The sequence below is a fragment of the Seriola aureovittata genome, chromosome 10 (assembly GCF_021018895.1).
Source record: "Seriola aureovittata isolate HTS-2021-v1 ecotype China chromosome 10, ASM2101889v1, whole genome shotgun sequence".
Classification (NCBI taxonomy): domain Eukaryota; kingdom Metazoa; phylum Chordata; class Actinopteri; order Carangiformes; family Carangidae; genus Seriola; species Seriola aureovittata.
The window spans coordinates 10,867,567-10,894,591 of record NC_079373.1 but is presented as its reverse complement, the minus strand read 5'-3'; the positions used below and the strand labels follow the sequence as shown (position 1 = coordinate 10,894,591).

General features: G+C 38.8%; 3 protein-coding genes across 3 annotated transcripts; all 3 read right to left on the bottom strand.

Moving 5' to 3' along the window:
• Positions 1-361: 361 nt before the first annotated feature.
• Positions 362-15,983, bottom strand: LOC130176832 (unconventional myosin-Va-like). Its single transcript, XM_056388167.1, has 40 exons — positions 15,793-15,983; positions 15,307-15,417; positions 14,500-14,671; positions 14,161-14,305; positions 13,892-14,048; positions 13,670-13,813; positions 13,194-13,275; positions 12,953-13,060; positions 12,713-12,819; positions 12,273-12,538; positions 12,101-12,182; positions 11,878-12,018; positions 11,603-11,728; positions 11,093-11,176; positions 10,653-10,778; positions 10,329-10,426; positions 10,131-10,217; positions 9,921-10,029; positions 9,595-9,806; positions 9,343-9,499; positions 8,310-8,549; positions 7,913-8,161; positions 7,165-7,258; positions 6,937-7,079; positions 6,543-6,656; positions 5,811-5,945; positions 5,627-5,683; positions 5,193-5,420; positions 4,969-5,036; positions 4,601-4,675; positions 4,309-4,507; positions 3,820-3,913; positions 3,575-3,718; positions 3,287-3,441; positions 3,115-3,204; positions 2,868-3,018; positions 2,484-2,766; positions 1,893-2,067; positions 1,726-1,806; positions 362-1,615 (listed from the first exon to the last, which is right to left on the bottom strand). The coding sequence occupies exons 1-40, from the start codon at positions 15,817-15,819 to the stop codon at positions 1,463-1,465; spliced, it is 5,469 nt and encodes a 1,822-aa protein (XP_056244142.1). The 5' UTR covers positions 15,820-15,983; the 3' UTR covers positions 362-1,462.
• A 962-nt stretch (positions 15,984-16,945) lies between these two features.
• On the bottom strand, positions 16,946-19,024 carry arpp19b (cAMP-regulated phosphoprotein 19b). The gene is made up of 3 exons (XM_056387718.1): positions 18,864-19,024; positions 18,211-18,333; positions 16,946-18,126 (listed from the first exon to the last, which is right to left on the bottom strand). The coding sequence occupies exons 1-3, from the start codon at positions 18,906-18,908 to the stop codon at positions 17,956-17,958; spliced, it is 339 nt and encodes a 112-aa protein (XP_056243693.1). The 5' UTR covers positions 18,909-19,024; the 3' UTR covers positions 16,946-17,955.
• Positions 19,025-19,762: 738 nt separating this feature from the next.
• Positions 19,763-23,148, bottom strand: rsl24d1 (ribosomal L24 domain containing 1). The gene is made up of 6 exons (XM_056387717.1): positions 22,993-23,148; positions 21,418-21,531; positions 21,238-21,310; positions 21,079-21,142; positions 20,849-20,934; positions 19,763-20,590 (listed from the first exon to the last, which is right to left on the bottom strand). The coding sequence occupies exons 1-6, from the start codon at positions 23,071-23,073 to the stop codon at positions 20,514-20,516; spliced, it is 495 nt and encodes a 164-aa protein (XP_056243692.1). The 5' UTR covers positions 23,074-23,148; the 3' UTR covers positions 19,763-20,513.
• Between the last annotated feature and the right edge of the window lie 3,877 nt (positions 23,149-27,025).

Genomic DNA, 27,025 nt, shown 5'->3' with positions numbered 1-27,025 from the left:
TCACGTCTTTTCCTGTATAAGCCATACAGTGCTTGTCGCTCACCTGCTACCGACTTTGACTAAATGACCCCACCCTCCCGTCTTGTGACAATGGCTCGACAGAGTGGGTGTGTTCGTTTGATCAAGGATTCTGACAACAAAAGAAACCGGATTCAGATCTCAGCCAGCTCACCATGTGTGAACACATTCCAGCGACTGACTTACCACAAGTAGTTAAACAAAAATGATTAAAATAAATAAAAAGTAAATATTTCACCACCTTTTACCAACTTGACCCACATAATCAGTGGATTTCATACTGAAAAGTTTGAGAGAAGGACTTATACAAGTAAACACATTTACACATTCCTGGTGTGCACATCTGTGAGGCCACGAGGCTAAACATTAATACTTTTTAGGCATTTTCATGTATTAAGCATTTCAAGGTACAGAGCTTAGAAAAGATAGGATGTTTTTTAACACAATAACGTTGTGAGTGTAAAGTGCAGATATTACATAAACTGGAAAAGACAGGAGTTAGTTACATCAGTCCGATACATGTACATTTCTAAATCCCAATGGAGTCAGAGATCACCAACTTACTTTTCCATGTCTCTCAGGCAAAGTTGTTTTTAAGTCTTTTGGATCAAATCCAAGTCAAGTTTCAAGTCTGCTATGTATCAGTCACTTACAACAGTGAGAGCTGGTGTCAAGATAGAGAAAAAGTAAACATAATTAATTCTTCACTTTCTCGGGGACTCCCTGGTGGTTCGCAGACCCTCTGGAAGACAAACACTGAGCCTGTTCTACAAGAAACACATCAAACCATCTTACTGAAAAGCCAGCCTTTAATGTGACCAGCCGCATTAAGACTGGTTAAATGCATACTTGAATAACTTTCTGTTCCGTCACCTTGTCCTTACATAAATACCATCATTTGATATTAGGAGTTATAGAAATAAGTCACAAATATAAAACAGTTCTCCTGCATTTAATCTCAAGACATTTTCAACATCTAAATCTGTGTGTTTAGTTGCACAGTTATGTTTTACAATTTCTCATGATCCATTTCTTTAAAGGTTTGTCCCCTGAAGTGCTTAAGTTCATACTTCACAACAATTCAAAGTTTTGTGTTGTGAAATTTTGTGGTCATATTTCCTTACTTGGTTTTAGGTAAAACAGAAGACAAAATCATACCTGTGAATGAAACCACGAATCCACAACATGGTATCAGCAAAACATCAGGTGTGGCAATAGATGACATTTAAAAGACACTTTTTGCATATTCACTGTTCATACAGTTATTGCTCTTTGGCTATACAGTGTTGAAAAGTCAACAATATATTCTTATTCTACTGCAGTACTGCAATAATCAGTGACACTGAAAACATTACAAAAGGTAGAAAGTTTGGTGAAAAACAATCTTAGTTGTTTTTACTCTGGTAAACTCAGGGAACAAGGGTAAATGTCAGAGGTCACTGGTCTAGATGCGGGTGAGGAAGCTCAGATTAAGGCTAGCAGGGATCTGGATGGTCTCCAGGGACACAGAGGAGGGTGTGAAGGGGAGGGTGACGGAGAAGATCTTCTTGGTGTCTATCATCAAAGTGGATGACTCAACTCTTCCTTTCAAAAGGTTCTAAAACATAAAAAAAATAGATTAAATAAGTTGTATGGTCTTAGCTACTAGAGTTTTTATGACCGGAAAAATGAGCACGGTATTTTTGCCAAAACTTTCTGGCTACTCACCTCAATGGTTGCAATGAAACTGGTTGACACTCGCTCTTCAAATTCGATCACTGGGGTGTACAAGGTCAAGACTTTTATAATCTGTGAAAAAACACAAACAATAATCAAACACTAGCAAAATATTATGACTACACAGTTGGAACACTGAACGTTTACTGATAATGGACCTGTGCTGTGTTGAGTGCAGTGCACATGTTGCAGATAGCTTGGGCGTCCGCCTCTGTCTTCTTCTTGATCTGTAGAAGCTGTGCAGCCTGTACAAGCGGCTCCAGAATCTCCTTGGCGCCACAGTCTGCCAGCTCCCTCTCCGACAGCCACTCCTCCAACTGCCAAACATTGTACCTGAAGCCAGAGGCATACAAATACACACACACAAACACACACACACACACACACAGTGGGGTTCAAAGGTCTGAGACCACTTTCCCATCTTTGCTAATTCCAAGAAACTTCAAACCTGGTGATAAAAGTGAAACTAAAAATTATGTTCTCATAGTTTCACTTAGTATGAAACATTTTCTTTCCATATTTATTATCATCACACAGAAGCAGGTTAATGGCCTGTCAGACAATTCAATGTATCTTCTATCACTGTATTCGTGCAAGAACACATTTGTTCTAGGTCAGCGAAGGCCCAACTCAAATCAAAAAGTTACCTCAAAACGTGTGTACTGGAGGTATTGTGTGTGGGTGTTGCTCTCTTGCTGCTCTACAAATCAAAATACAATATCAAGGTCAATGTGTGTTGCATGCCGTACCTGATCTGCAGGCCTTTACTCCAGGAACACATGTCCTTCCGTAGCAGCAGGTGGTTGAGGGTGACCGCACAGATGATGTAAAACTGCTGCTTTACCACTTGCTTAATGATGTCTGAGTCCATCCCATGCTGACTCATGGTGGTGTGGAAGAGCCCAAGACGCTGCAGCAGGACTTCCACTGTAACAGCCCCCTCCTCTGGGAAGCTGGAGCTTCTCTTCCTCAGGCCGGTCGGTTTGGACCCCAGAACTCCCTGGATTGTCTCATGCTCCAACATGCTTGCCACTACATAGAACACATAAATTGAGGGAAAAAACACATTACATATTGTTTTGTTACAGTTACAGTTCTTTATTGATATGTCTAGTAAGGTAATGTCTCCTCACCTATAAGGGGCTGCAAAATGTCCTCCATGCATTTGATGAGCTGACGGTAGATTTGGATGGCCAGGTCACCAAAAACCTGCTCATACTCTGTCAGTCCAAAGTTGGTCAAGCAGTGCTCATTCTGCTTAGCAGTGTTGTGCTTTGTGAACTCCTACAGTATACACAGGTTGTACAGATATTCAGGGTTAATTGAGGGACATGTCCAGCTGTAAACATAACTCTGGCATCAAAACCTTCTCAAGCTTACCTCATCTCCACTGTACTGGTTCATACAGTGCCGTAACCGGCATGTGTTGGCCAACCAGAAAGACACAACTTCAAAATCCTTTCCTTTTTTCTGAAAAAAAAAAATGTATTCAAGATAAAGATGAGTTACATTATTTCTGTGGATCTAAGTTATTGATAGTTATATACTGCACCTTAATGACCCCTTTGATGCTGCTGATGGTGGAATTGAGCAGAGTGCTGGCTCTCTGATCATCATTCACATTGTCTGCATATCGTAAGCACATGAAGAGGATGTAGGCTGGAAGCCCAGGAATGAAGCTGACTGCTACACCACGAGGCTTCAGATCTGAGAAGATTACAACATTTTAAAGACAATACTCCAATAATGTTGTACTCTATCTATGGAAAAAAAACATTAGCCTGCAATTCTTTTATGTAGTTAGTAAATGACTTGATTGAGCAAAATAGGTATAACATACCTACGACCAGATTCTTAAGCAAGCGGCTCTCGTCACCCTTCTTGTATTCCAAAATGCCCTGGTACTCTTTCTCCTTGCGGGTGATTTGAACTGCTCTGACAGGTGGGTTCATTGTGGAGCCATAATTGTTTTGTTGAGTGCTCGCTAAACACAGCAAGGACACAAAATGAACAATAACAGATTTGATGCTGTGTTAACATCATCTGGAAAATATATTGTATGATCAATCAGCGTCATGTGATTACCTTCAAAATCATCAACTTTTTTCATGTAAAATTTCAGTTGCTTTTTCAACTTGCGTATGGTTTTGTCTTGTTTTTCTCGCTGCTCCATGTGTTCCTTAAATTATTGAAACATATTAGATTAGAGGGAGGGAAAACCACACTTTTACATATGGCCTAGAAGTCTGAATGTTTAAAACTATGAAATTAAAGCATCAGTAAATAGAAACATGGTGAAAATTCTTATTGGCCGGCAGAAGCACTTAATAAGCATCTTAAAAACACTTTCATAACTCTGACTTTTTATCTGACATTCTTTGCTGATAAAATAACACAATATCTTTCTCAAGGATGACTAACTATAATCTTATTGGAAAAAGCCATAAGGCTATAATTTTCAAAGGTACACATCCTGTACTAGACGGAGTCGCCTAACTCTTTATTTTGAAGGAGCTCTGCTTTAAAAGGCAAAGTTAGATTTTCAGTTTCTGGACAGCCAGTGAGTGCACCCACCAGGTTTTCATTGGTGAGCCGTGCAATCTCATGCTTCAGGCTCGCCTCAATTCGGGCGTCTTCAGGCAGATGGAGACTCTGAGCCAACAACTTCTGCTGCTGCTCCTTTTCATCCTTCAACTTGTTCATCTCCTCAAGCAGCTTCCTACACTTCTCATTGTGGACACCTTCCTGCTCCTGCATCTGGAACTCCAGGAGCCTGGAGGATGGAGAGAGGAGAGATCGCACTTCATTCCATAAGGCATGAATGAGCTTGAACGCACAACCCAACAACAGAATATTATTTCATTACCTGTTGGTCTCTTTCAAGCCTTCATAAGCCAGCCACAGCTCTCCATCTTCATTCAGAGTATGGATATTAGGGGATCTGAAGAGTAGCATCAGAAAATGAAGATGACACATTTCTCCCGATAGATTTAAACTAGAACCAAGTTTGTGCCTGGTTCACCAAGTTAAATTTAAGACTTCTTAATACCACATAGAATGCAATTTACAATTGATCAATCAACATACTGGTCCAAGTCTGAAAGTATGATGATAAAACACTGGACGGTATGCCCTGGAATTATCAATCATTACATTACTTTTTTTCAGTATTTCCCAGCAGTATATGATATGAAATCATGTTAGCCTGTAATAGCCCTGTAGAACTGGTCTTACCTGTCAACATCTTGAAATGAAGGAATTTCACTGAGATCTAATTTCACACTTCCTCCAAGGGCAGAGTCCTAAACGTCAGTGCAAATGGAATTAATTATTTATTATTCATGTCAGATTTACATTTTGTCAAATCACAACACTGATTTTTTTTTTTTTTTCTTTTTTTCTAAAAAGCATCCCTACTATAAAATGAGGACAATAACAAATGTAATTTACTTTCTCACCTTGTGTTTGAGAGCTTCTTGGCGGACCATATGCGATCGAAGGAGCAGCACCTCCTCTTTTCGCATATCCAGCTCCTCATTGGAGGAGCTGAGTTGTTCTAGCAGTATGTTGTAGGGCAGAGAGCCAGGGGCGGGAGGCATCAATTCAGTATTCTCATTGGTCAGAGACTTTCGCAGCTCATTTAGATCCTGCTTCAGCTTCTTGTTCTCAGACTCCAATTCTTGCCGCTGCATTAAGACATTTAGAGAAAAAAGAAAAAAAAAATTAAACATCTACAAATGAATTTTTGTCCCTATTCACTTTTCAGTTTCAATAAAAATATAAGTTATTGTAGACAATTGTTCTCAGGAATTTAATGGGGTGACAGCTCATTTTTGGGATGTTGGAATAGATCTAGCTTAGATCCATATAAATGTACCTGACCAAATCATACCTTTAATGTTTCCAAATCTAGTTCTGCTCTGCCAACAGTTCTCTGCTCCTCCACCTCCTTTTTTAGAAAAAAAATGTAAACATAAATATCAACCAGAAATATTAGTGAAAAAGAACTAATAGCTAATTGATACAAAACTCTACCTGCTACCAATAAGAAACACAACTGGTGCTTCACTGCATACCTTTGCCTTTTCCTGTTGGGCTTCTTCTTTCTTATCCAGCTGCTGCCAAAGTGACTGTTTGTCCTGCTCCAGTTCCTTTACTCTTCTCTGGAGCTTCAGAAGGACAGACAGGTCCACCGCAGGCTGGCTCTCATCCTAACATAACACAGCAAGCATTGACTGATGAATCTCTCCACAACTTAACTAGAATGCTGCACTAACAGGATTATAACACAGACGAGGCCAGAGAAATCTTCCCACAGCCGTTCTAAATTATGAGTGTCCAGTTCCCTGTAGGTGCACTGTTAATTCATTAACACAGATAAAATACGCACATCAAGAATTCGGTCCATTTTCCATCCATTTACTTGTGGGATTAAAGAAATCATGTGAATTCAAGTTATTAGGAAAATCTAACAACCACAAACCCTGTAATCTAACTATTTACAGTGATTTTATGGTGAGCATGTCACAATGTTGACATGCTCACCATAAATTGTGACATCTCATTACAAAAACGATTTTTACACCATACCAAACATTTTTCACTATGAAAATGTAAGAATTCCTTGTAAATGACTGTGTTCATACCACACAGCTGCTATTACTTGTCAATATAGAAAATACAAATCGGTTTCATCCACCTCTAAGACTACAGAGGGTGAGTAGTTCATACTCACAAAGTGATACTCTTCCCAAAATGTGTCTTTTTGACAATTCTGCACCATGATACTGTGTGGTTTAGTACATTACCTCTGTTTGTATAGAGCTGTCTTCTCCCTCAGTAGAGCCTAAGCTCTGACTAAACTCAGACGAGTTACTGCTGTAGTTGGAATCTGTCCTCTTGTGACCAGATTTGCTTGAACTCTGGTTATGTGTGGAAAAGACATAACAAAACATGTGACAGACAGAATAAGTATCCAGGCCTAAACTAAAAAATTTTCTAATGTAATAGATGCTTTGAATCTTTTCCTTACCAATATAATACCAATATTACTAATACCAAATGGCAATTCTGGTTTGTGACAGCATCTTGAAATCACCATATTAGTTAAATCTATTAATAAAGAGCTATCAAATGTTGTCATTTCTTGCCAACTAATGTTGCATTTTGAAAACTAAATGAAGCCAAAGTAAAGTTCCTCACGATGCTGAGATTCATCTGTTCTTTCAAGTCTCTATGCTGCTCCTCCAGATGCAGGTGTTCACTCAGCAGACTTTGGTAGCGAGAGCGTTCTTCACCTAAATTCTTCTCCAGCTGTTTTGTATTCTCATTGTTGGTTTTGATCTCTGAAACAAAACAGTTCTACTTTATTTATTCTGAGTTTAGCTGTTACTGGTCATCTGTAAAAGCATAAGGTGAACTGCTCAGTACCTGTTAACTGTTTGGCTTGTTCAAGGATTAGTATGTTCAGTTCATCTTTCTCGCTGTTCAACAAGCTGTTCTTCGTATTAAGCTCTTCTACCACCTGATTGTGAGAGAGAAAAAAGTCATGTGCTCTCAGTCTTAATTCCCATTCATTATGATTACATTACTCTTCAGTATTTAAAAACAGAAATAAAGCAAAATAACCTACTAAGTTCATAAAAGGCCCAAAGACTATTGATTACAAATTCCTGTTTTACATTCCATTAAGATTTTTTCAAGGGCAGCCTGGTAATTCCTACTATTGTCCTCCACAGGCCACCATAGATGATTTGTGGAAGCCTGAACTGTAGGACTATTCCATTCTTTCCAAGCAAACTTATTTTTTACATCAAAAATAATAATACATACAAATAAAAAAAGAATAAAAACACAACAACAAGCACTAACAGATTTAGATTAACAGAATAGACTGGGGGAGATGAAACAAAGCACTGCTGTACAGCCTACTGTAGAAAACAGAGTATAGTATGAATTAAACTGTCACTGAAGATACTTATGTACAGTGGGGTCCAAATGTCTGACACCACTTTCCCATGAATGAGTGGTCTCAGACTTTTGGACCTCACTGCATCTCAACCATTAATCCCACTTATTACCATTTCAGACTATTAATGACAAAACGCAATGTTCAAAGTATAGTGAAGCTGCCAGGCAGTAAAATTGGATAACTTAGATGACTGTGTAGTAGGCCTACCTGTTGTGTTTCCTCCTTGTAGATCTTTGTCTGCTCTTCTAGGTCATCTTTCACTCTGCGGGTATTTTCCAACTCGTGCTGAAGGAAGGAGAGCTGCTCCAGTAGGGAGGGAAGTGTCTCTGCCTTGGCTCTGGCCTCCTGCTCAGATCTACGTAGGTTTTCAATCTCTCTACTCTGTCTCTCTCTTTCCATAGTCTGGGTCTTCTCCACAGCACTCAGCTTCTCACTGAGCCCTCTGTTTTCTTTTTGCTGCAGGGGGAGATACACACACATGCTGTGCATGTGATACAACTCCCAATGACCCAATGTTTCACCAGCAGCATTTTTCATGTTAGATTTCAGAGTAAACAACTATCTAACAGACGAAACTAGACATCCATACTCTCACAATAATCACCTGCTCATTTATCTTGTGCTGCAACTGCATAATCTTGTTCTCCATGCCAATGTTGAGCTTCTTGAAGTGATCCACAGAGCGCGCCTCCACTTTCAGCTTCTTTAATTCCTTCTTGGCCCTCATGCGACGTACACAGCTCTGCAGCAGGACCATAGCTGCTATGGTGCGTCTGTAATGTTGTCTGGTCAGCCAGCCTCTCACCCACTTCTGTATGACCACAGCCTTTAGCTCAAACATCAACTGTGGAAAAAAGAAAAATATATAATGTCAAGTTTATAAGTGAAATGGCAATGTCCTGACTTGCAGGGCGTGTTAAGAAGAGGTGAGCTGAACATCCAGGGGCTTTATGTTCAAAATTATGGATTCTCTCACAAACTTGGTGGTAGGATTATTTCTACATAAGAATTAGGATTATAGTGTGTCTCCGTGTTATATATCTAAATGTGCCATGGTTAATTTATTGTTGCAGTGTATGTGAATGACATCAGCTGACAGGAAGTAAACACAGAACTAAGCTGTTGCCTAACGATGCTGTGTTGTGCTGACGTGTCAATGAGGTCAACAAATTCAGCATGAATATTGTCCGTCTCTATTCATATGAATTAATGATTAAGAATCCTACACAACAATCAAGGTTTAAGAACTCCAAAAGAATCTAATGTGCTCTGTGTACTGCTGCTAGAAGCTTTTACTACCTCAACAATGTTAACACCGGAACCTGGCATTTACAGACTTCCTTTGAGCAAGGAACTCTTCAGTATTATGTTCCAGAGGCAATTCCTGTTTTTCCTGGAGGCACCTGTTAAATCCAGCAGTGTTATTGCAATAATCAACAATCCCATTCCTCTGTGGGTTGAGTAAAAGCTTTTAAAAGCCCTTTCAAACTACATGAAACAAATTCAGCAATGCACAGCGGGCAAGTTAGAATTAAGCCTGATGTTGATATTTCCTTCTGGAAATTCAATTTGGACTACAAAACCTTCCAGTAAAGGAGATCAAAGGTCTCCAAAATTTTTATCAGGTAGGGAATTACCTTATAATACTGCTTTCTAGCCATGTAGGCCCTCAAGAGGCACTGGATGGTGATAGCTGCAGAGCGCTGCTGTTGGTAGCATCTCCTATTCGCCCACATACGCACATTCCGCTGAATGACAACAGCTGCTCTGGTTCTTCGCAGAAACTGAACATAACTGACAGAAAAAAGAAAGAATATATATATATGAGAAATATGCTAGAGAAATTCCTAGTGCCTTTAAACTTCTTATTCTGCTGCATCTCCACTCACCAGCGTGCCTGGTGGCCCCGTACATGTCTCTGAATGGTGATGGCAGATTCCTTCATCCGCAGGTACTTTTTGCGGGCCAACCAGCAGCGGATTGTCTTCTGGATGCGGACACAAGCCATACGCAGCTTGTCAGAGCGCAGCTTCTCCAGGTAAGCCACCTGACCAGCCCTGAAGAAGATCTTGTTTTTGCCAAACTGATACTTATCTTGGTCCTAGAGACAAAACACAAAGGCATATGTAATATGTCATATTTTAGTGGGTCTGTGAAAATTACATTTATTTTGTTATTAGCACTATGGAAACGGTTTTATACAATTCAGACACACCTGTATAAGTTTTTCCAGGAGATTTTTGCACGTCTGTTTTCTATCAGAAAGAATATCCTTTTGCTTCATGAGGACCCGATAACGACTAAAGAATTCTTGATAGGTCCATCTGCAATGTTCATATACATAAGACAGGTTGGATAGATCATTTTTATAACATTCAATTGTGTGTGCAACTGCACGACATTGTGAAACAGTTGCTGTTGCTACCTAGACGGGAAGCCTGCTGCTGAGATCCGGATTGTCTCGAGGACCCCACATGCCCGAAGCTGCTGCACTGCCCTCACAGGGTCCAAGCTTTATAAAAGAAAACATACAAACATATTACAAAAGTGAGTGTACTTATCTTTCATCTGTGCTTCCTGCTAATAATTGTACTAAAAAGAAGAAAGAAATCATCATCCTTACGTGAATGGGGATTTATGGTCATTTGGCTTGATGCAGCGTACGTAGTGAGGAGTCGTAGCGTTTAATGTGTCCATCAGCGAATGTAGAGACTGTCGAAACTGAGTAAAACAACAACAAAACCATGATAAGTAAGTATGGCAGTTGTAAAAGTTTGTATGTACATTCAATTTTTACTTACAATCACTTTTTTTGGTGGTTATTTATCCCTCTCCATAAAACTGTAATTATTAATTTTCCCTAGGGTTTTTCATGAGGATGGATACTTTAATTGTACAATGAACTTACACCACCAAATTTAATATTTCCTTCTTGTTATGCTCTCACCTGCAGTCCAACAGTCTTCTTATTATCCCTCTGACTCTGACCGGCCCTTCCACTGATGCCAGTAAGTTTCTTAGTAGAGCTTGTTGCCTTCTCATCATCCTCAAACAGCTTCAGCAGCAAATCAAACTGAAAGGATCATTTTTTTTCAGACATCAAAGCAGCAGAATACAAATATTTTATTCTACACCAGGTGGCAGAGTTTTCAATCTAAAATTCAACAGTGGGTGTATTTCCTCCAATAGTTATGGTTGAACAATTCTAGGGTGTGTGCCTGGAGACTTACAACACAAAAAATACTTAACAGTTATTTGCTTTTGGCTTCATGGCAGCTGAAGAGGTGCTGACACTAAATGACACAATATATTTCTTACTATGACCACTGCAAAGACTGACTGACTAAGAATGACTGATAAGTGAGAAGAATTGATTAACAATTTCACCTTGCTCTTTTTCAGAACATTTATCTGCTCCTCATTGACTGTGTCCTTGTTTTTCTCCAGGAAGCCCTCACACTGGTACTCCACCTAGGCACAAAGGACCAGGTCACACAGTGATCTTTGACTGAAAGAGCAAAGGTCATATTCATCATCCAGAGTCTGAAGAGGACAGATTAGTCCCACTTTAATAAACAGTATCATCAAACATTTGTGGTGATGACATAAAATTCTGACTTTGCAAACAAACTAAATACAATTTCACACTTCATTATTGGTGGTCTTTACTAGAAAACATGAGTAATCCATCCATCTATCCATTTTCCACACTGCTTGTTCTGTGCTAGGGGGCAGCTGGAGCCTATCCAAGCACACACTGTGGAAAGAAATCTGAACACTGGGAGAAAATCCATGCAGATACATGCAGAACATGTAAACTCAACACAGAAAGCCCCAGTGAGATGTAATGCCACATCAGCATGAGACATTACTGTGGTTTACTGGGCAGTTAAGTACCTTGTCTGCAAAGTGGTGGATGATGAAAGCTCTATTTGATAACCTGGGTTTATCAAAGTGAGCATTCTGCTTCAGGAGGGTGTTGTACAGTTTCTGGGCCCATGTGTCATCCGAGCCTTTGGGCATCTGTGGAAAGAGGAAGTGCTGACACATCAGTAAGTCATGGCATTACTCATAACCTCTAAACATAGCATGGTGGGATTCTGCCAGTGGAAAAGTAGCTGAACGGACTTTTGGTTAAAAAAAAAAAAAAAAAAGTAAAACTGGCATTTTACCCTGCATTCCTCATCCAGAAGGTCTAAGACACCCAGCTTGGCCTCAATGAGATTAATGCATGGCTGGTTGTCATAGAAGTCTATCAATGTCCATGGGATAGCCTCTTTCATGTACTCTTCTTGTTCCAGTTTGAAGACATGCTGGAGGGAGCGATAGCTAAAAATGATTTATGTGTACATTTTGACAAGAAAATGGACATGTTGAGCAGGAAAAGACACATACCAGGTTGAACTGTTGTTGAAGCTTCTCATTGGCATAATTGATGCAAAACTGTTCAAAGCTGTTGACATCAAATGTTTCAAACCTGAAAAAAAATCCATGTTTACATTAAAGCATGTCTGGTCATTTAGGGAACATAAATTGAAAAACCACAAACCAGCAAGTGACAACATACCCGTAAATGTCCAGCACTCCAATGAATGAGTGTTGTTTCTTTGCAGATTTTAAGGCATTGTTAACACTGTCCACAATCCATTTAAAAAGTCTGGAATAGATGTGTTTAGCAAGGGCATCTCGGCCATTGACCGCATTCATTTTGGAGACGGACTTTACATAGGTTTCTGTGGTTGTTTGGAGTTTCCTGTGACATAACCAGTGGGCCATTTCTTCAAACGACACCCCCATCAGTTCACAAAACACCATCAGATGGACATTATCTGGCTGGAAATATATTAATAATAATGGTCTTATGTGAGAAGAAAATCTATACATTCTTGATACAACATTAAGACAAAAAATTTAGCAAATATACAAGACAAAAATACTTAAAAATATATTAATTAAAATTAAAAATACTGAGCTCTCTTGTTGAGTCTAAGGGTAGTCAGTACTTACCAAGATGCTGCATCTGTCTGCTGACTGATCTTTCACCTCCACATTGCTAAGGTGGAGAATGGCTGCCAGAATCTGGTAAATTTCCATTTGATCACTGTCACATGTTCCTATAGTGAAAACAATAAAATAATAAATTATGATGAATCATGTCAGTTAATCCAGCAACAAAAATGTATATAGTATTATCTATTCAACATATTCTGTAAATGCAAACTTGATTGAAATGCAACTAACATTCACCTAAAAGTGAGAAAGCCCTCCTGGTGTTGCTCATCTCTTTGGCATCATCAACTCCATCTATGACTGGGCTCTGACCCTGGTTAGTACAGTGGAAGTCATCTGCGCAACCTTCAAACATTAATCAGGCAAAACATTGTACTAACACATACTACTTGTTACAACTGCTATTGCAACTGTTTGCTTTTTTAATAATTTCTAAATCATTATAAAAGGGGATATAATGTTTCAGAGACTCACATACCTAACTTGAAGGGTTTGAACTCTGGCAAATGTGAAGAGGCACACAGCTGATAGAATATATGGTAGTTTCTTTCTCCATGGGCCTAAAGGTTGTGCAAACAGATGTGAAATAGGAACCAGGTATGTACTGAAAACACATTCAGTAAAACTAAAATCTTTCAACTGTAGGTGCATGCATGAACAGCAAGTGCTTTGCAAAACTGAAATCAGCGAATTGTGTCTTGAAAATAATAACTTGCTTAACAAAACCTAATATATTGACATCTCTGTGAGTCAGCGGCCAGGCAGGCTAAACTGTGGGTTGTTTATGTTGTTTGTTAATACGCTGCTGAGATATGCTTAGCAATGTATTAAATGTTTTAAATCAATTAACTGCAAGGTAAAATGTGGAACATAGAGTGATAGGAAGGGCCACTTTCAGACACTGAGGGCAGTCTCCTAAAGACATGCATGTAAAATCCATACCAATGAAATTACCTGAAACACAACTCTCGACTTTTCCAGTAGGTAGGTTTTCATGTTAGCCCCAATTATACCATGCTTCTTGTCAAACCCAATCTCAATGTACTTCCCAAAGCGACTGCTGTTGTCATTCCTTGTTGTCTTGGCATTCCCAAGGGCCTAAATGAAACATATATGTATCAGTAATCTTTATCATTTCATTATTCTGTCCTATTTTCCTGCAGTGGAAAATGTTACCTCCATGATGGGGCTGGAGGCAAGGACTCGCTCCTCAACATTGGCCTCACCAGAAGAGCAGCTTACTGTGGCAAAGTAACGCATGGCGTACTTAGCAGAGACGGTTTTGCCAGCTCCAGACTCACCACTCACTATGATGGATTGGTTTTTTTCATCCCTGCATGAAAATGTGATATTATACAGACCACATAAAATAAATTTAGATAATCACCATTAAAGAAAGTGAACATTTCACTTGCTTAAAAATCAAACATGTAAAGTGTCAAAACCTGGCCATGTGTTTATATGCTTCCTCTGCCACTGCAAATATATGGGGGTCCATGTCCCCCATGTTCTGCCCACTGTAGGCATTGATGATGTCAGCTTCATAGATAGGCAGGGCCTCATAGGGATTGATGGCAACCAGGACAATTCCTAAATACCTCAAGGAGAAAAATTCTCAGTTAGACTCTACACCATTAAACAGTTTGGTGTCTGTTCCTTTAACGGCAGCCAGTGCCACAATAATCAGCATAATGTTCTGCCGATTGTGTCAGATGTACAATGAACAGAGCTCCAAAGTCTACAGTGACAGTGATAGTGTGAGTCAAAGGAGACAAGCTAATTACCACAGTATGTGTATATCAACTTGGAGTCGATAAAGCGCACTTTAAGGTTGTGCAGCACTGCTGGCTCGTGGAGGTAGCTGAGAGATGTGAGATCATTTTCCCCCACCAGGATGTTGGGGTTTCTTAGTGGTGGCAGCTTGTCTGTTGTCGGGTCTACTTTATATTCAACCTCCTAGAAATACAACAGAATTTAGCTTTGAGTAGATACAATATTAGTCTGGATACAGTATGTTGCTTTCATCTAAAAAAAAAAAAAAAGACAAAAATTGGTAGCACAACACAAAAAACAACTAAAAAGAAATGGTAAAACACAAAAATATTAGCATCAGCTGTCCATCGTGTTAAAAGGTAACTAGCAACCACTGTGCTTCCCTTGTTCATGTTCACTCATGATAATGCTTTGGCCTTATTTCCATACCTGAAGTACATGCCCAAACAAGACACAGCTACAGGCAGCCACAGGGCTTTAAACACATCATCTGTACCCTTTCATGCAACAATCCACCTCTTCTGAAGCCAGTGTGTTAAATAGGCTTCTTGTATTAAAACTTTTGCAGAGTTGCAAACAGAGGCACAGAAAATGTTTGTCTTGCCTGGGAATCTATGTGCATTTACCAAACATCAAAGCTGCCTAAAATAATCCCACAGCACAGAGATTTATGAGGCTCTTTTGCCAGGGCTCTTACAGAGAAATGTGGTCATGGCACAGAACATCACACACCCATTTCCACCTCAGTGCCTTTTTTTTTGTGCTTGTGCTTTTATGTGTGTGTGTGTGTGTGTGTGTGTGTCATTTCCCTGCCTCACCGTGCCATCCTCTAGCTGCAGAGAGAGCGTCAGGTCACCAGGAGTGTAATCTTTGATAAGCTCTGCTGACTTCCACACTTCTTCTGCATCTGGGAGCCATACACGGGCATACTGATGGACAGAGGGGAAACCGGGTCAGAGCCATTCAACCACTGCACTTACAGTAACACAGACTTTTACAAAACGACAGCAAAACAGCAGTGACATGTACCTAAGAAAATGGTATGCTAACTTGAAGTCAGCAGACAGCAGTCATGCGTATAATGTTTATGGATACGGGGTATTTTAAGTGGCAGACAGATAGAAAAAAGCAACAATTTAAGTTTTACCAAACCCAAAAGCTGTTCAGTGGACACCTGTAAGTTACTGGCACCAGTAAACCACCATTCTTAATATATATTAACGATAAGTTAACTAACGTTAGCTACAGGAAAACGTTGAATGAGCTGGACAACCGACACAGACTAACAAAGTTAATACACCTACCTTGGAGTAGAGTTCAGAGGCTGCCATGTCTTTTAACTCGCTAAGTGAGCCCTCAGAAACTTTCTCTGCCCAAAGAGAGAAGGGTGCACATCTTACGTACTCCAAGAGTGGAAAAACATGAACTTTTCTGAGCTCCTCTCCAGGGGACGTTGCGCTGAGCTGGGGTAAAGATTCAACTGCCGCTATAGCAGTTGTCAGTCAATTGCTCGTGCTATGGCCCCGACACGTCTCGTGCGTCTTGCGTGCCTCCCAGCGGCCAGTGAGCTCATGTCAACTACTTCCACCTCAGGAGAAGGAGGAGTAGGTGGGACCCAGCTCCTCCTCAACATACTACCATGAAGAAACGTGCACAATTAATTTCAGGGATGGTCAGATGTGTTTTAGTTTGCTAGAAAGCCAGTAACTGAATTCAAATTTGAGGAGTTTAAATGCCACTTTGCGTTTTAAAATTGCAATTTAACAATATCAACTGGTCATTTTAATATCAATTATCCTCTTTCAATTTATCTTATCTAACATTTAAGACTACATTTTTTAGGTACTGACCATTGAGTTTTATTTGTGAAACTAAAGTTTACACTGCTTGTTACATATGAGATGGAAATAAACAGCAGATACTTACTCTCCACTATTTTTCTGAAAGCTGTAGTCACTACTTTGTAGAGTACACTTTGCATCCAAAACAATTTCGCAATTTGAAATTGTTTTGGATGAAGAGTTGAAAGTGGAGTAGTTAGACTGACACAAACTAATATTAATTACTACAGTAAAGTACATTTTAATTTTCAAACAGCTCTACACTTTTATAAAAGCTTTAGTTAATCAAGTAACATAGGCTGTCATTTAGTATCCATTTGGTTCACTTTTTGCACAGGAGGAAGACTCATTTCAAAATGGAAAATGCCTTCCTTCATGGGTCACATTTGCCATACAAAGTATGAACAAATGAATAAATACTGGCATTTTTACACCTCACCCAACCCATGGATGAAGGCAGTTTTTTTTCCATGAGCAATAATTAGGCTTTTACCTCAGTATAATGTAAACAAGGCTCTTCTTAGTGCTTGTAGTTTTGTTGTTTAGTAATGATAGGTTGTAAAAAAAAAAAAAAAAATGCAAGGACACATTCAATTGAGTAAGTGTACTTATAAGATATTATGCAAAACTATTTTATTTACAAAACAAATGGCACAGTGTGACTGCACAGTAAATGCACATGCACACTCCAGACATGTCAAGGGAGGTTCTTTCCATAAAATCCTAGTGATTCCAGTCAGACAGTGACAGACATTTCAGGCAAGATTCACAACTAAGATTCTCACTGAGGGAGCAAATATTGCTCAAGAGGAACAACGGTTCATTACTTTTAAGGCCATTTTAGAGGTCAGGATGAGATGAAAACCAGCAGCAAGTCTTGGCAAACTAATGTCACTAAAATGAATTAAAATACAACTGGCTACAAAGTGTGTGTGATCTAATCTTCAGTACTTCGAAAGCACATAATCAAATTGCTTTAAAGGGAAAGGAGGGGACATGAACAAAATCAAGGTTTAGAAGAAAAAAAAAACAGCATGATTACTTCATTTTCACTGTTTAAATGGACATGCCTCCACATGAGCGGGTGAACACTCAAAAGTTTCAAACTGAAAGGCATATCTGTAAATTACACTTCTACTTCACACATACAACAAAGCAAACTCTGATAACATTTTCTCTGTAGTCATAACTCATTAGTATTTTTGCCTCTGTAATTATCATTGACAATATTCTTTTGTGGTGATGACAACAGTTCCTTTGCACAGGCTATTCAGCTACTGTTAGACAGGCATTTGTAGGAAGGCGTATATCCTTAAAAGTGAAAATGTTCTATGAAAATAAGACAGCATTAACATCCATCCGTATTTACGAGTGACATCATGTTCATAAATCAATCACTATTCAGTCTTTTAAGGGCTTGAGAAACATCTTTCACTACTAATTGGTTGGATTTAACTCACTGACAATTCAGTGCCTGACAGTTGCCAATTTTTCTCAAGTATTTGGCTTGGTACATAACTTGTTCTTAGAGAATACATACAAAGGTGAAAAACAAACAAAAAAGTAAACGGCAGGTAGATGTGAAGAGGGGGTTGGAATGGTAACAATTTAGTAAACATAAAACCATCAACCAGCCAGTTTGCTTGCCACGATTGAAGTTTTTCTTTGAGGCAGGTCCTGAGGTGTTGGGATGTGGCCTCCTGTGATCTCAGTCTTCTCCGTTGGGGCTGATGGCAACTGTTTATTCTTCATTTTTGCCTTGGCCATGTTGTAGTCACCAGAGTCGAAATACTTTTGCTGAACAAACGAGAAGACATAAGGTGAGAATATTGCAAAACTGCTATTATTTAAATGAGTACCTAGTTTGTGTCTGAAACACACCCCCTTCTGAAGTCTTTTCCTGAGAAAGTCTGAGCCTCCAGGCTTGGCTCCGAGGTTAGGATACCTGGCCTTAAGTTTGGCTTCCTCTGCTTTCTCCGGACTGACTACTTTGTCATCCATTTCCTGTTGAAAGAGCACAGAGTGTATGGATGGCAAATGCTGCACTCAGCTGATGGTTGAAAAACTGTGAAGTTTCTTTAAGACTACAGATACCAGCAGTTATTGAACGTCAAAAATTAACTCTGACAGCAGAAGCAGTTACAGCTAGTACATTTACAAGCCATTTTTCACAATATGCATTCGCCGCCATGAGGGAAACTCCCAACTGGTGTTTGCACTAGCATTAATCTTACCATTTAACTTAGCACGTTTAGCTAAAGCATTAACCGATGTTAGTTAAGGTACTGCTCACTTTATAAATGCTTTTGGCAAGCTAATCATTGACTCCAAAACAGCAGGGTGTTTGCTTTGCTTTATCAACAAATGCTGGTGGCTAATTAGCTAATTACTGGTGGTAGCATCGTTTATGTCATTAGCCAAGAGTAGCTACTGGCTAACTAGCTTGATGCTAGCCGCCTGCTAATTTACCAGATTTGACGTGCTAGCAGCGCTGGATAACTCGTTAAAATCAAATTTTCGTTGTTGCAGTTTACCTGCTGATCTTCCGGAATCCTCGTTTCTTCAGCCTCCTCAGACATAGCTGTTGTGAATCTCTGCTGTGCTCGCAAAACTGTGGATGTAGCCGTCTGAAACAGGTCTTGTGGAAGATGAAAGGCTACACAGACAGCGACGAGGCGGGCGACGGCAGCAGCCTGACCAGCAACAGGCCAGTGAATCGATGCCAGATGCCAGATTGGATCATAAGCATCACATGACAATCTGTGACATGAACGTCTGTCAAGCGGACGGACAATTTTCCTCTATAAAAACCATTTTTATTGTATGAAAAGTAAAACGTGGACTGAACAAGTGAGAATAGTTTCTGGCTCACATAATGCCTTTTATATACTTTCATATTTCATATGGCCTCTAAATGTTATATTTGAATAATATATATTGAGATGATTAGATACATTGATTCAGGCTTTCACATGCTTTTTAACCCTCGATAGTGCATGGACAGTGATCTACATAACACCTATAATACACTGAAAAAAAATCAACTTTGTTATCCAATATGAATATTTCATGTGGAAAACTTCCTATTTAAAAGTTTCCAGAGACTCATTATTGCTTCAGCCAAATCTTTAATTATAATCGAAATTATTCAATGATTAATTTGTTAAAAAAGAAGACAAAAGATTATGCTTTTGTTATTTTTCATAGTATTTCTCAACTGTGTTACATATCAAGATTCAGTTAGCCAATTTGCTGTCATAGGTAATAACAAAGCCATCAGAATAGCTTTTCACAACATTAGTTAAAGCTCCATATTTCTGGATAAAAACTGGTGAAAAAAACCCCAGAGACCTTATTTTTTTATAATCTTTGTAAATTTTATACCTGTTATACAAGTACTGGTATAAAATGTGAAGTAAAATGGTAAACAATCTTATAATTGTATCTTTATTTTTGGGGGGTGCAAATTTTTTGTCTGTTATTGCTAATTTAAGATACAAATAACTTCATTACTTAAATTGTGGTTGGATGACAAATGTGGAAATCATGAACATAGCCTAACAGTTGTTTTTGCTTATGGCATATAATGCACTACACTTACACCATAGGTTACACACTGGATGTGCTTGCATTATACAATATAACCTTCCCTTCTGCCATTATGTTCTTCATGCCAACACAACCATCAGAGATTAAGGTTTTATCAGCAAAAATCCAAATTAACACAAAAGTAAAACGGCGTATTGTTTCTTACAAATATTCAATCCACCATTCATTTTGGCATCAACTTATGTTTTAATTTAGCCATATATATGTATATAATAGGTATAATGTCACAAAAAATAAGAAACAGAAGAAAAGCAATTCCCAAAAAATGTTTTTTTCTCATTGGTTACCTCCTAGCATTTTCTGCATTTCTGTTAAACTAAACTTAAAACTATGCAAAAGGACTGAGTCCCAACTACCACACAGGAAAAAAAATGACTGGGAGACGTGGTAAATTGCTGCTGCTTTAGAGGCAGATCTTTGTTAGGTAAATATTTTCTGTCCTTTTATATCAGTTAAAAACTCAATGCATTACTGTATCCATCACCGGCCATTTGGAAATAACAAAAGTACAATATAATACAAGGTCAACTTCCTCTCCACTTTCACGCCACCAAAAGAACCCCTTGGGCATGAGATTAATTATCCTCATCCCCCATGTCGACGTCCTCTTGTAACTTTTGCACCATTTTGTCTTCCATTTGTTTGGCCTTTCCTGTAACGCAAAAAAAGACACAATTTAAACAATGCTGAAATCACAGACTTGTCTTTAAGACAATCATTATGCAGAACTGAAAATTTTTGCAATTTGTTTTTGTTTTTAATATTCTCAACATTCGAATGGTGCTGTACATTGTGCACACCCTTAGGTATGTGTGTATTAAAATCAATGTCACAGAATTTAATTTCTTGTACATAATTACATGATTCTTGTATCTAGCTTGGCCAACTAGTGATTCTGATAACTCTTTACCTGCATGTGGTGCTTTGATAAGGTGAATATTTTTCTTCACTTCGTTGATGGCCTCTTCTTTCTCCAACTGTTTGCCCTTCTTTAATCTAGGAAGTGGAGACAAAAAACAGTTAAGTACAACAGTGAAAAAAAGTTCCTGTAAATACCTGAATTAAAAAAATATATTTACCACAAAGTAGCTGAACTAAAAAAAATTGCCCTTAAGCATTTACACAAAATAAACTGCTCACCTGTTCATGATAAATCTTGCCTGTCGTTTCTGTTTTATTTCCTCCACCCTCTTCATTGCTTCCACTGTAGAAGATAAAAGTGAAACATAAATTAACTGCTCAAAAACAAATAACCATGTTTTACAAAAAATACTTCCGAGACATAAATTTATTTGTTACCTGTCTTGTCCCACAGATCCCTGTTATATTTAACAGGTGTATTTCTGCGTTTCTCAAACTCCAAAGCGTTATCCTGTAAGACAATATATTTTGTGGATAAGTAACAGTAAAACAAATCAATGTCACCGAGGTGACGGTATATACACATAGTCTATAGTGCCTTATAGATAATCAACTCACCACTGTCAACTCCTTTCCTGATGCCTTTCTGAATGCTTTGGTCCATCTGGTTTTTCTTGGGTTACGCTTCTTCTTGAAGTTCTTGTGGCATTTTGATCTGCAGAATCTGAATGACTACATTTATTCAAAAGAGACAGAAAAGCAAATAATTAACAATTCAACTCCATTAGAAAACACAGGAGTTTGAATTGATATAAACAGGTAAAACTTTGGATGATTTTGGATTGTGAAATTACAAAATTCTACAATAGTGAGTTACAAACTAGAGACATTCAGCGTTAAGGATTTGCCTTTACATTCGTCTAAAATAACAAACTCTCTCTTTATACATATTTATTCATGTTGGCCGGTACATCAGCACATATGAGCTCATCACAGACACACCAGTACTGGCATTCATGTTGTCGGATAAGTCACAAGAAACTAAAGAAAGACCAATGGCATGTTTGAGGTAGTTTAAAAATGACATTGCCTTGTCTAGAGAGCACTGAGAGAAAGTTTGTTTTTCAACTGTAAAAGGTCTCACTAGTATCCTCAAAAGTCTCAAATTGAGTATCAGCCTCAAAACTCTCTTCAGGATGTCATATTTATACCACAGCTCATTTTTGAGTAACACCATAGAAGTTGAAGAAAAGACAACTTATGTTTTACAACACAATAAAATACAATATAATACTACTACCCTTGTGTTTTGCCTTTGTTATAACTGTGTCAGCGGTGGTACTCACTCTCAGGTATCAGCATAAAAATATACTTTAAGTGGCAAAAGTAAAAGTAAATACAATGCCGAATGACCAATTTCAAAAATATATATTATATTATTGGAGGATAATTAATGTGTATATTAATGTGTACGGCACAGTTCCATCTAGTGAAAGCAGGGATCATTTTAATGACTTCAGATACTGTGGAGTAACTTAATAACGATACAAAATAATATCTTCGTTGTTTGTATTTTGAATTAATAATCAAAAATGTAGTGGGGTAGAATTTTAAGTACCAGAAATTGGAAATATTGAGGTTAAGTACCTCCAAATTGTACTTAAGTACGGTGCTTAAGTAAATGTACATCACTGTGTGTCTGACAGCTATTAAAACCACCATGCATAAAAAATTGAAGCATGGGATAAAAATGGCGCTGGCACAATCTCAACAAATGTTTAAACGCTTAGAAAGGACAATATGATTTTTTGAGTTTACTGTTTATGATTTGCCAACAGGGTACTCTTCCAAGTTGTTTTCACATCAAGCCTTCAGGGGGCGAAATCACCCCATCAACCAAAACCTAGGCCCTGCTGCTTTATGTCCTTCATTCTTATTAGCTCTGTTAAAAAACGGTGGGTCTAAAATATCATAAATGATTAAGTTTAAGTTATATCCTTCAATCCCACATTGTAAATCCGGTTTACCACTGAGTTATTTATTGTCTGTCAGCTCCTAAAACCCTCTGTCGACCCACGTGAGTGAATCCAGCACGTTATGTTAGCCTCCTAGCTAACGAGCCGACACTGACAGTCAAACATGAGCTACTGTTAAAAGTAACATGATTAATTAAACAGCAAGACAGCACCATACCTTACAGTCGTTCCGTACAAACATCACCCCATGTCCAGGGTACACCGGACCGGAGCAGAAATAACACTTTTCGATGCGCATTTTCACAGCACAAGTGCTGCGGACGACGACCGACAACAACAAGACCGACCCGTCCCGTCTTCTTCTCGTTTCCTGCAACCTCGGAGCAGGAGCTCACACTAGAGAGGTACTGCCCCCTGCTGGACCTTCTGTTACACCGCTCAAACCATCTGCCTCAAAATGCTTCAAAGGCACCAAGGATTCAACTTGAGCGTTTGCAAACTCACCTGGTTTGTTGTACCACAGAATATTATAACCTCATGTTATAAAATGTTCATAATTTCTATGGAGGCCCAAAGTTTTCAATTTTGACTAAATAAACACCACACTATGAAATAACCATATTAATCAACTATAATACATAAATGAAGCAAAGAGTTGTGAAATCTAAATGTTGACTTTATTTCAAAGTGCCCCTTTTCAAAAGTCTGTTTTATTTCATAATAGCATTTTCCAGAATGACACTTTATAATGTAATTTTTACTAATCCCTGCCACTTCATCTTTCAGCCAACCACATGGACATAAACACCAATAAAACTCTATACACTGTAATATTATTATATAAATAAAGATCATAAAATGCCATTTTATAATAATGAACTTAACTGAGAATTTCAAAATGTATCAATTGCATCATATATTTTACTTACTGGTGCTTTAACATAAGAACACAGGGGCATATTTACTGTATGTGATCAAGCTGTCCAAACTCAGCTTTACTGTCCACAGGGTTTTACTTTATTCTTAAGCGTTCTATAAATGAGATTTTAAACAATAATATATCAGCAAAACAATGGTTTTCTATGCAAAAATATAGTAATGGCATCCTGAGGAGAGAATGAATTTACGCCCCATGTGTTGAAATTTGAGCTTCTCTGTTTTGGTATCCAGCATGCATGTTAGTGCATGTGAGTCCCTCCCTGTTAAATCACTAACCTACGTCTGCACACAGGCACCGCTCACAGGTGAGGAGACACTGTGCGCTAGGCTTCAGGTGAAAAGACCCTCAGGAATTTTCCTCAAGTGAAGAAACCACATTTGGTCTAAAAAGGCCTTCACAAAGAAAGAGGTTAGACCAGAGCACAGACGGACTGGCCACTGGGACTACGGGTTGAAATTCGAATCTGGCCTGTTAAGACAGCCATAAAGTTTTTACCAGCTTGGAACTGGCTTTTCTTCTTTTTCTTGATATCTAAGTAACGTGACATGTTCATAATATTACATGTCTGTTATTATAATGTTAGCTAACTTGCTGTAACCCCTGTCTTGAATTTGTTCAGCAATTATTGATATCACTAGCTATCGTGGTGATGCTAACTGGGTTAATGGTTGTGGCTGGATTGACTTTTGTTAGCTCTCTCATTGGCCCTCGTGCTCCCAGAGTTCAAGTCTCTAGTGCAAAAGTCTACGGTGACTGAAGGCACATACACCCTCTGTTAAGGTTAACCTCATTCAGTTTTGCTTCTTGTGTTTTAACACCCAGCTGACTGAGAACATGGGTGGGGGGGCCAAGTATTTGCTTTGGTCATATTGCTGGTGTAGTGCAACATCTAGTGGCAGTGACATGTCTACTGAACCTGTAGCTGAAACGGTTGAGAACTACTGTTGTACAGAAAGCAGGTGACTTTATGAAGTAATGCCTCTTGTCTCTGTGATGCTATTAATCTTTAACATCATCAGAACAGAAGACATCCACAGTGTCATGTGAGGAACTGCACTTTACACTTTTCGAGAGGAGAATGTAACACCAACATGTCCATCAGTGTGTGTTCACGCACCAAAAAAGGATAACCAGGCTGCATTTAGAAGAAATTATTCAAGCTGTTACAGGTAAATATCGGACTCTGTACATAGGCTGTACATAGAGTATGACAGATTCTCAGCTTCATCTTTAAAACTTATATACTGTATGTACCATCACGTTTTTTTACGACAGATCATGCATTATATTGTACTGTGAAGTTTTTTAGTGGTTTTGTTTTTGTTCCCAGAGCTGCACTGTGAACCAATTCACCTACTCACTCAAAAACATCAAATGACAGGATGAAAACAAAACTGACACATTTGCTGAAAGGCGAATATATTTACTTATTTATCTATGTAAAGCATTACACTGCCTTCTATACATAGGATGCTGTTCTGTGTGAGCATGGCTTGTGAAACTCAAAATCCTTTATAGCAAATTTAGTGAATTTGAAATTTTGAAAATATATTTTTATATAAATTGACAGATTCAATCCCTCCCAATTGGCAGAATCAGTCAGATTCTTTTACGTTATCTTATGGTCACTTAAACTGCATGACTTGATCTTTTTTTTGCTACGGCCAGATTAAAGATCTGAAATAGCAACATCTTTTATAATATGGTTAATAATATGGTATGGTATATATAGAGTTGTTATGGCAAACATCTTAGCTAACGATAGTCTATTTACACATCCAGCATACACAGAGCAACAGCAGCATTCATTTGGAGTCGTGTTTATGTTCAAATGATGAATTTAGGTCCAATATTCACTCTTTACCTCTGTTTGGTCTCCAGTGGGAAAAATATCTTGCTCTTTAACTGTTAGCCTCTAATGTTGTCTCTGTGCTGTTTAGAGCAGGTCGTGTACAGAGGGTTTTTAATCAGAGCTTGGAAACATCTGTCCCCCTAGATGATGCTGATATGAGCAGAGAACGCATATTCATTTATTTCATTGTCATTATAAGAATATTGATTCGTGTAGTTTTAAATACAACAGTTTCTGTTGTTACCTGTTGTCCTGCTGTGAATCCAACTGTCACAGACTCTTGCTATTTACTGCACTTCAACCATAAAAAGACATCTGACTCTTATTTCCTCTACAGGTTCAAAATGTTAACCAGGTGGTTAACTTTAACTGCTCTACTGGCTGGCTCAGCAAATCCACAAAGAGCAGCTACTGGACAGAGCACTCTGACCATTGCACCAACCTGCAGGGTCAAAGGTCATCCAGAGGTAGAGCTGACTTTAAACTGTGGAGACAGAAAGAATGCAGGTCAGTAAAGTGAATGAACACAAACAGAGAAAACAGTACAGAGTGAGTCCTGCCTCCACACCTGAGCAATTTAATGAAATGTACTTTATTTATTTAAGTAATCCACTCAGTATTAATACTGCTTTAGGAAAGCTGTCCTCTGTTCCAGTGTATGATTGTCCAAGAGGATGTTTTTCAAATTCCTATTGTCAATAATAATAATTAAAAAAAAAAAAATGGCAGCTGTATGAATTAGGATAGCATGACATGCTTTGATCTTTGACAGTATTTGAACATTTATGGTGGCTGTCACAAACAAAAGCTTTCAAAAGTCAACACATGAACGTACCGCCAACTTTGACATGTTGGTGGCCACAGAGCATGTGAGGCACAAACATGAAAAATGTAGAATATCACCAGATTTATCCTTTAATTTCAGTTTCTGCATGGCTGTCACACTCGTCTCACGTGTAAATGCTCCTCCTCTCATTTGTAGGTGTGGTCCAGTACTGGCACACCCCCTTTGGAGACCTCCAAACCCCAGGTTTCCACAGTAAACTGGACCCTGTCTTTATGCACCATGATGGGAGCCTGGTGGTCCCCAACAGCAGCAGTCTTCACAGCGGCCTGTACTACTGCCTCCTGCAGCACACAGAGGGAACTACACTGTGGCCATATGAGCTCCATGTTGGTTTTAACAAGAACCAAGACCGTGGCAAATATGAGCAACGCAGCAGCTGTGATACCGTCAGGTTCAGGAGGAATGTCGGGCCTGGGAAGGAGAAGCAGGCAGGAGTTTCAGATGGGCAGTTTGCAGGAGCTGTGGCAGCATCAGTGCTGCTGACGTTTGTGCTGGGCTTCAGCACTGGAGCTCTGAGCAGAGCTCATGTTCTCAGGTGCGTTTAGGGCCCTTACACCCCAGTTTTTGTTCATACTGGGATCATATTCCTTATTTGACAATAATTTTGTTCA

What these genes read in the sequence shown, in the direction of transcription:
- LOC130176832 (XM_056388167.1), bottom strand. Translation starts at nt 15,819, where the DNA reads ATGGCAGCCTCTGAACTCTACTCCAAG. An exon ending in TCCACCACTTTGCAGACAAG is followed by an intron (nt 11,177 to 11,602) that starts GTACTTAACTGC and finishes CTTTGTGCCTAG; the next exon opens with GTGGAGTACCAGTGTGAGGG. An exon ending in AAAAGTTGATGATTTTGAAG is followed by an intron (nt 3,719 to 3,819) that starts GTAATCACATGA and finishes TGCTGTGTTTAG; the next exon opens with CGAGCACTCAACAAAACAAT.
- arpp19b (XM_056387718.1), bottom strand. Translation starts at nt 18,908, where the DNA reads ATGTCTGAGGAGGCTGAAGAAACGAGGATTCCGGAAGATCAGCAG. An exon ending in GGATTCCGGAAGATCAGCAG is followed by an intron (nt 18,334 to 18,863) that starts GTAAACTGCAAC and finishes CTCTTTCAACAG; the next exon opens with GAAATGGATGACAAAGTAGT. An exon ending in GGAAAAGACTTCAGAAGGGG is followed by an intron (nt 18,127 to 18,210) that starts GTGTGTTTCAGA and finishes TCGTTTGTTCAG; the next exon opens with CAAAAGTATTTCGACTCTGG.
- rsl24d1 (XM_056387717.1), bottom strand. Translation starts at nt 23,073, where the DNA reads ATGCGCATCGAAAAGTGTTATTTCTGCTCCGGTCCGGTGTACCCTGGA. An exon ending in TTGTACGGAACGACTGTAAG is followed by an intron (nt 21,532 to 22,992) that starts GTATGGTGCTGT and finishes GAATAAATGTAG; the next exon opens with TCATTCAGATTCTGCAGATC. An exon ending in CAGGAAAGGAGTTGACAGTG is followed by an intron (nt 21,311 to 21,417) that starts GTGAGTTGATTA and finishes ATTGTCTTACAG; the next exon opens with GATAACGCTTTGGAGTTTGA.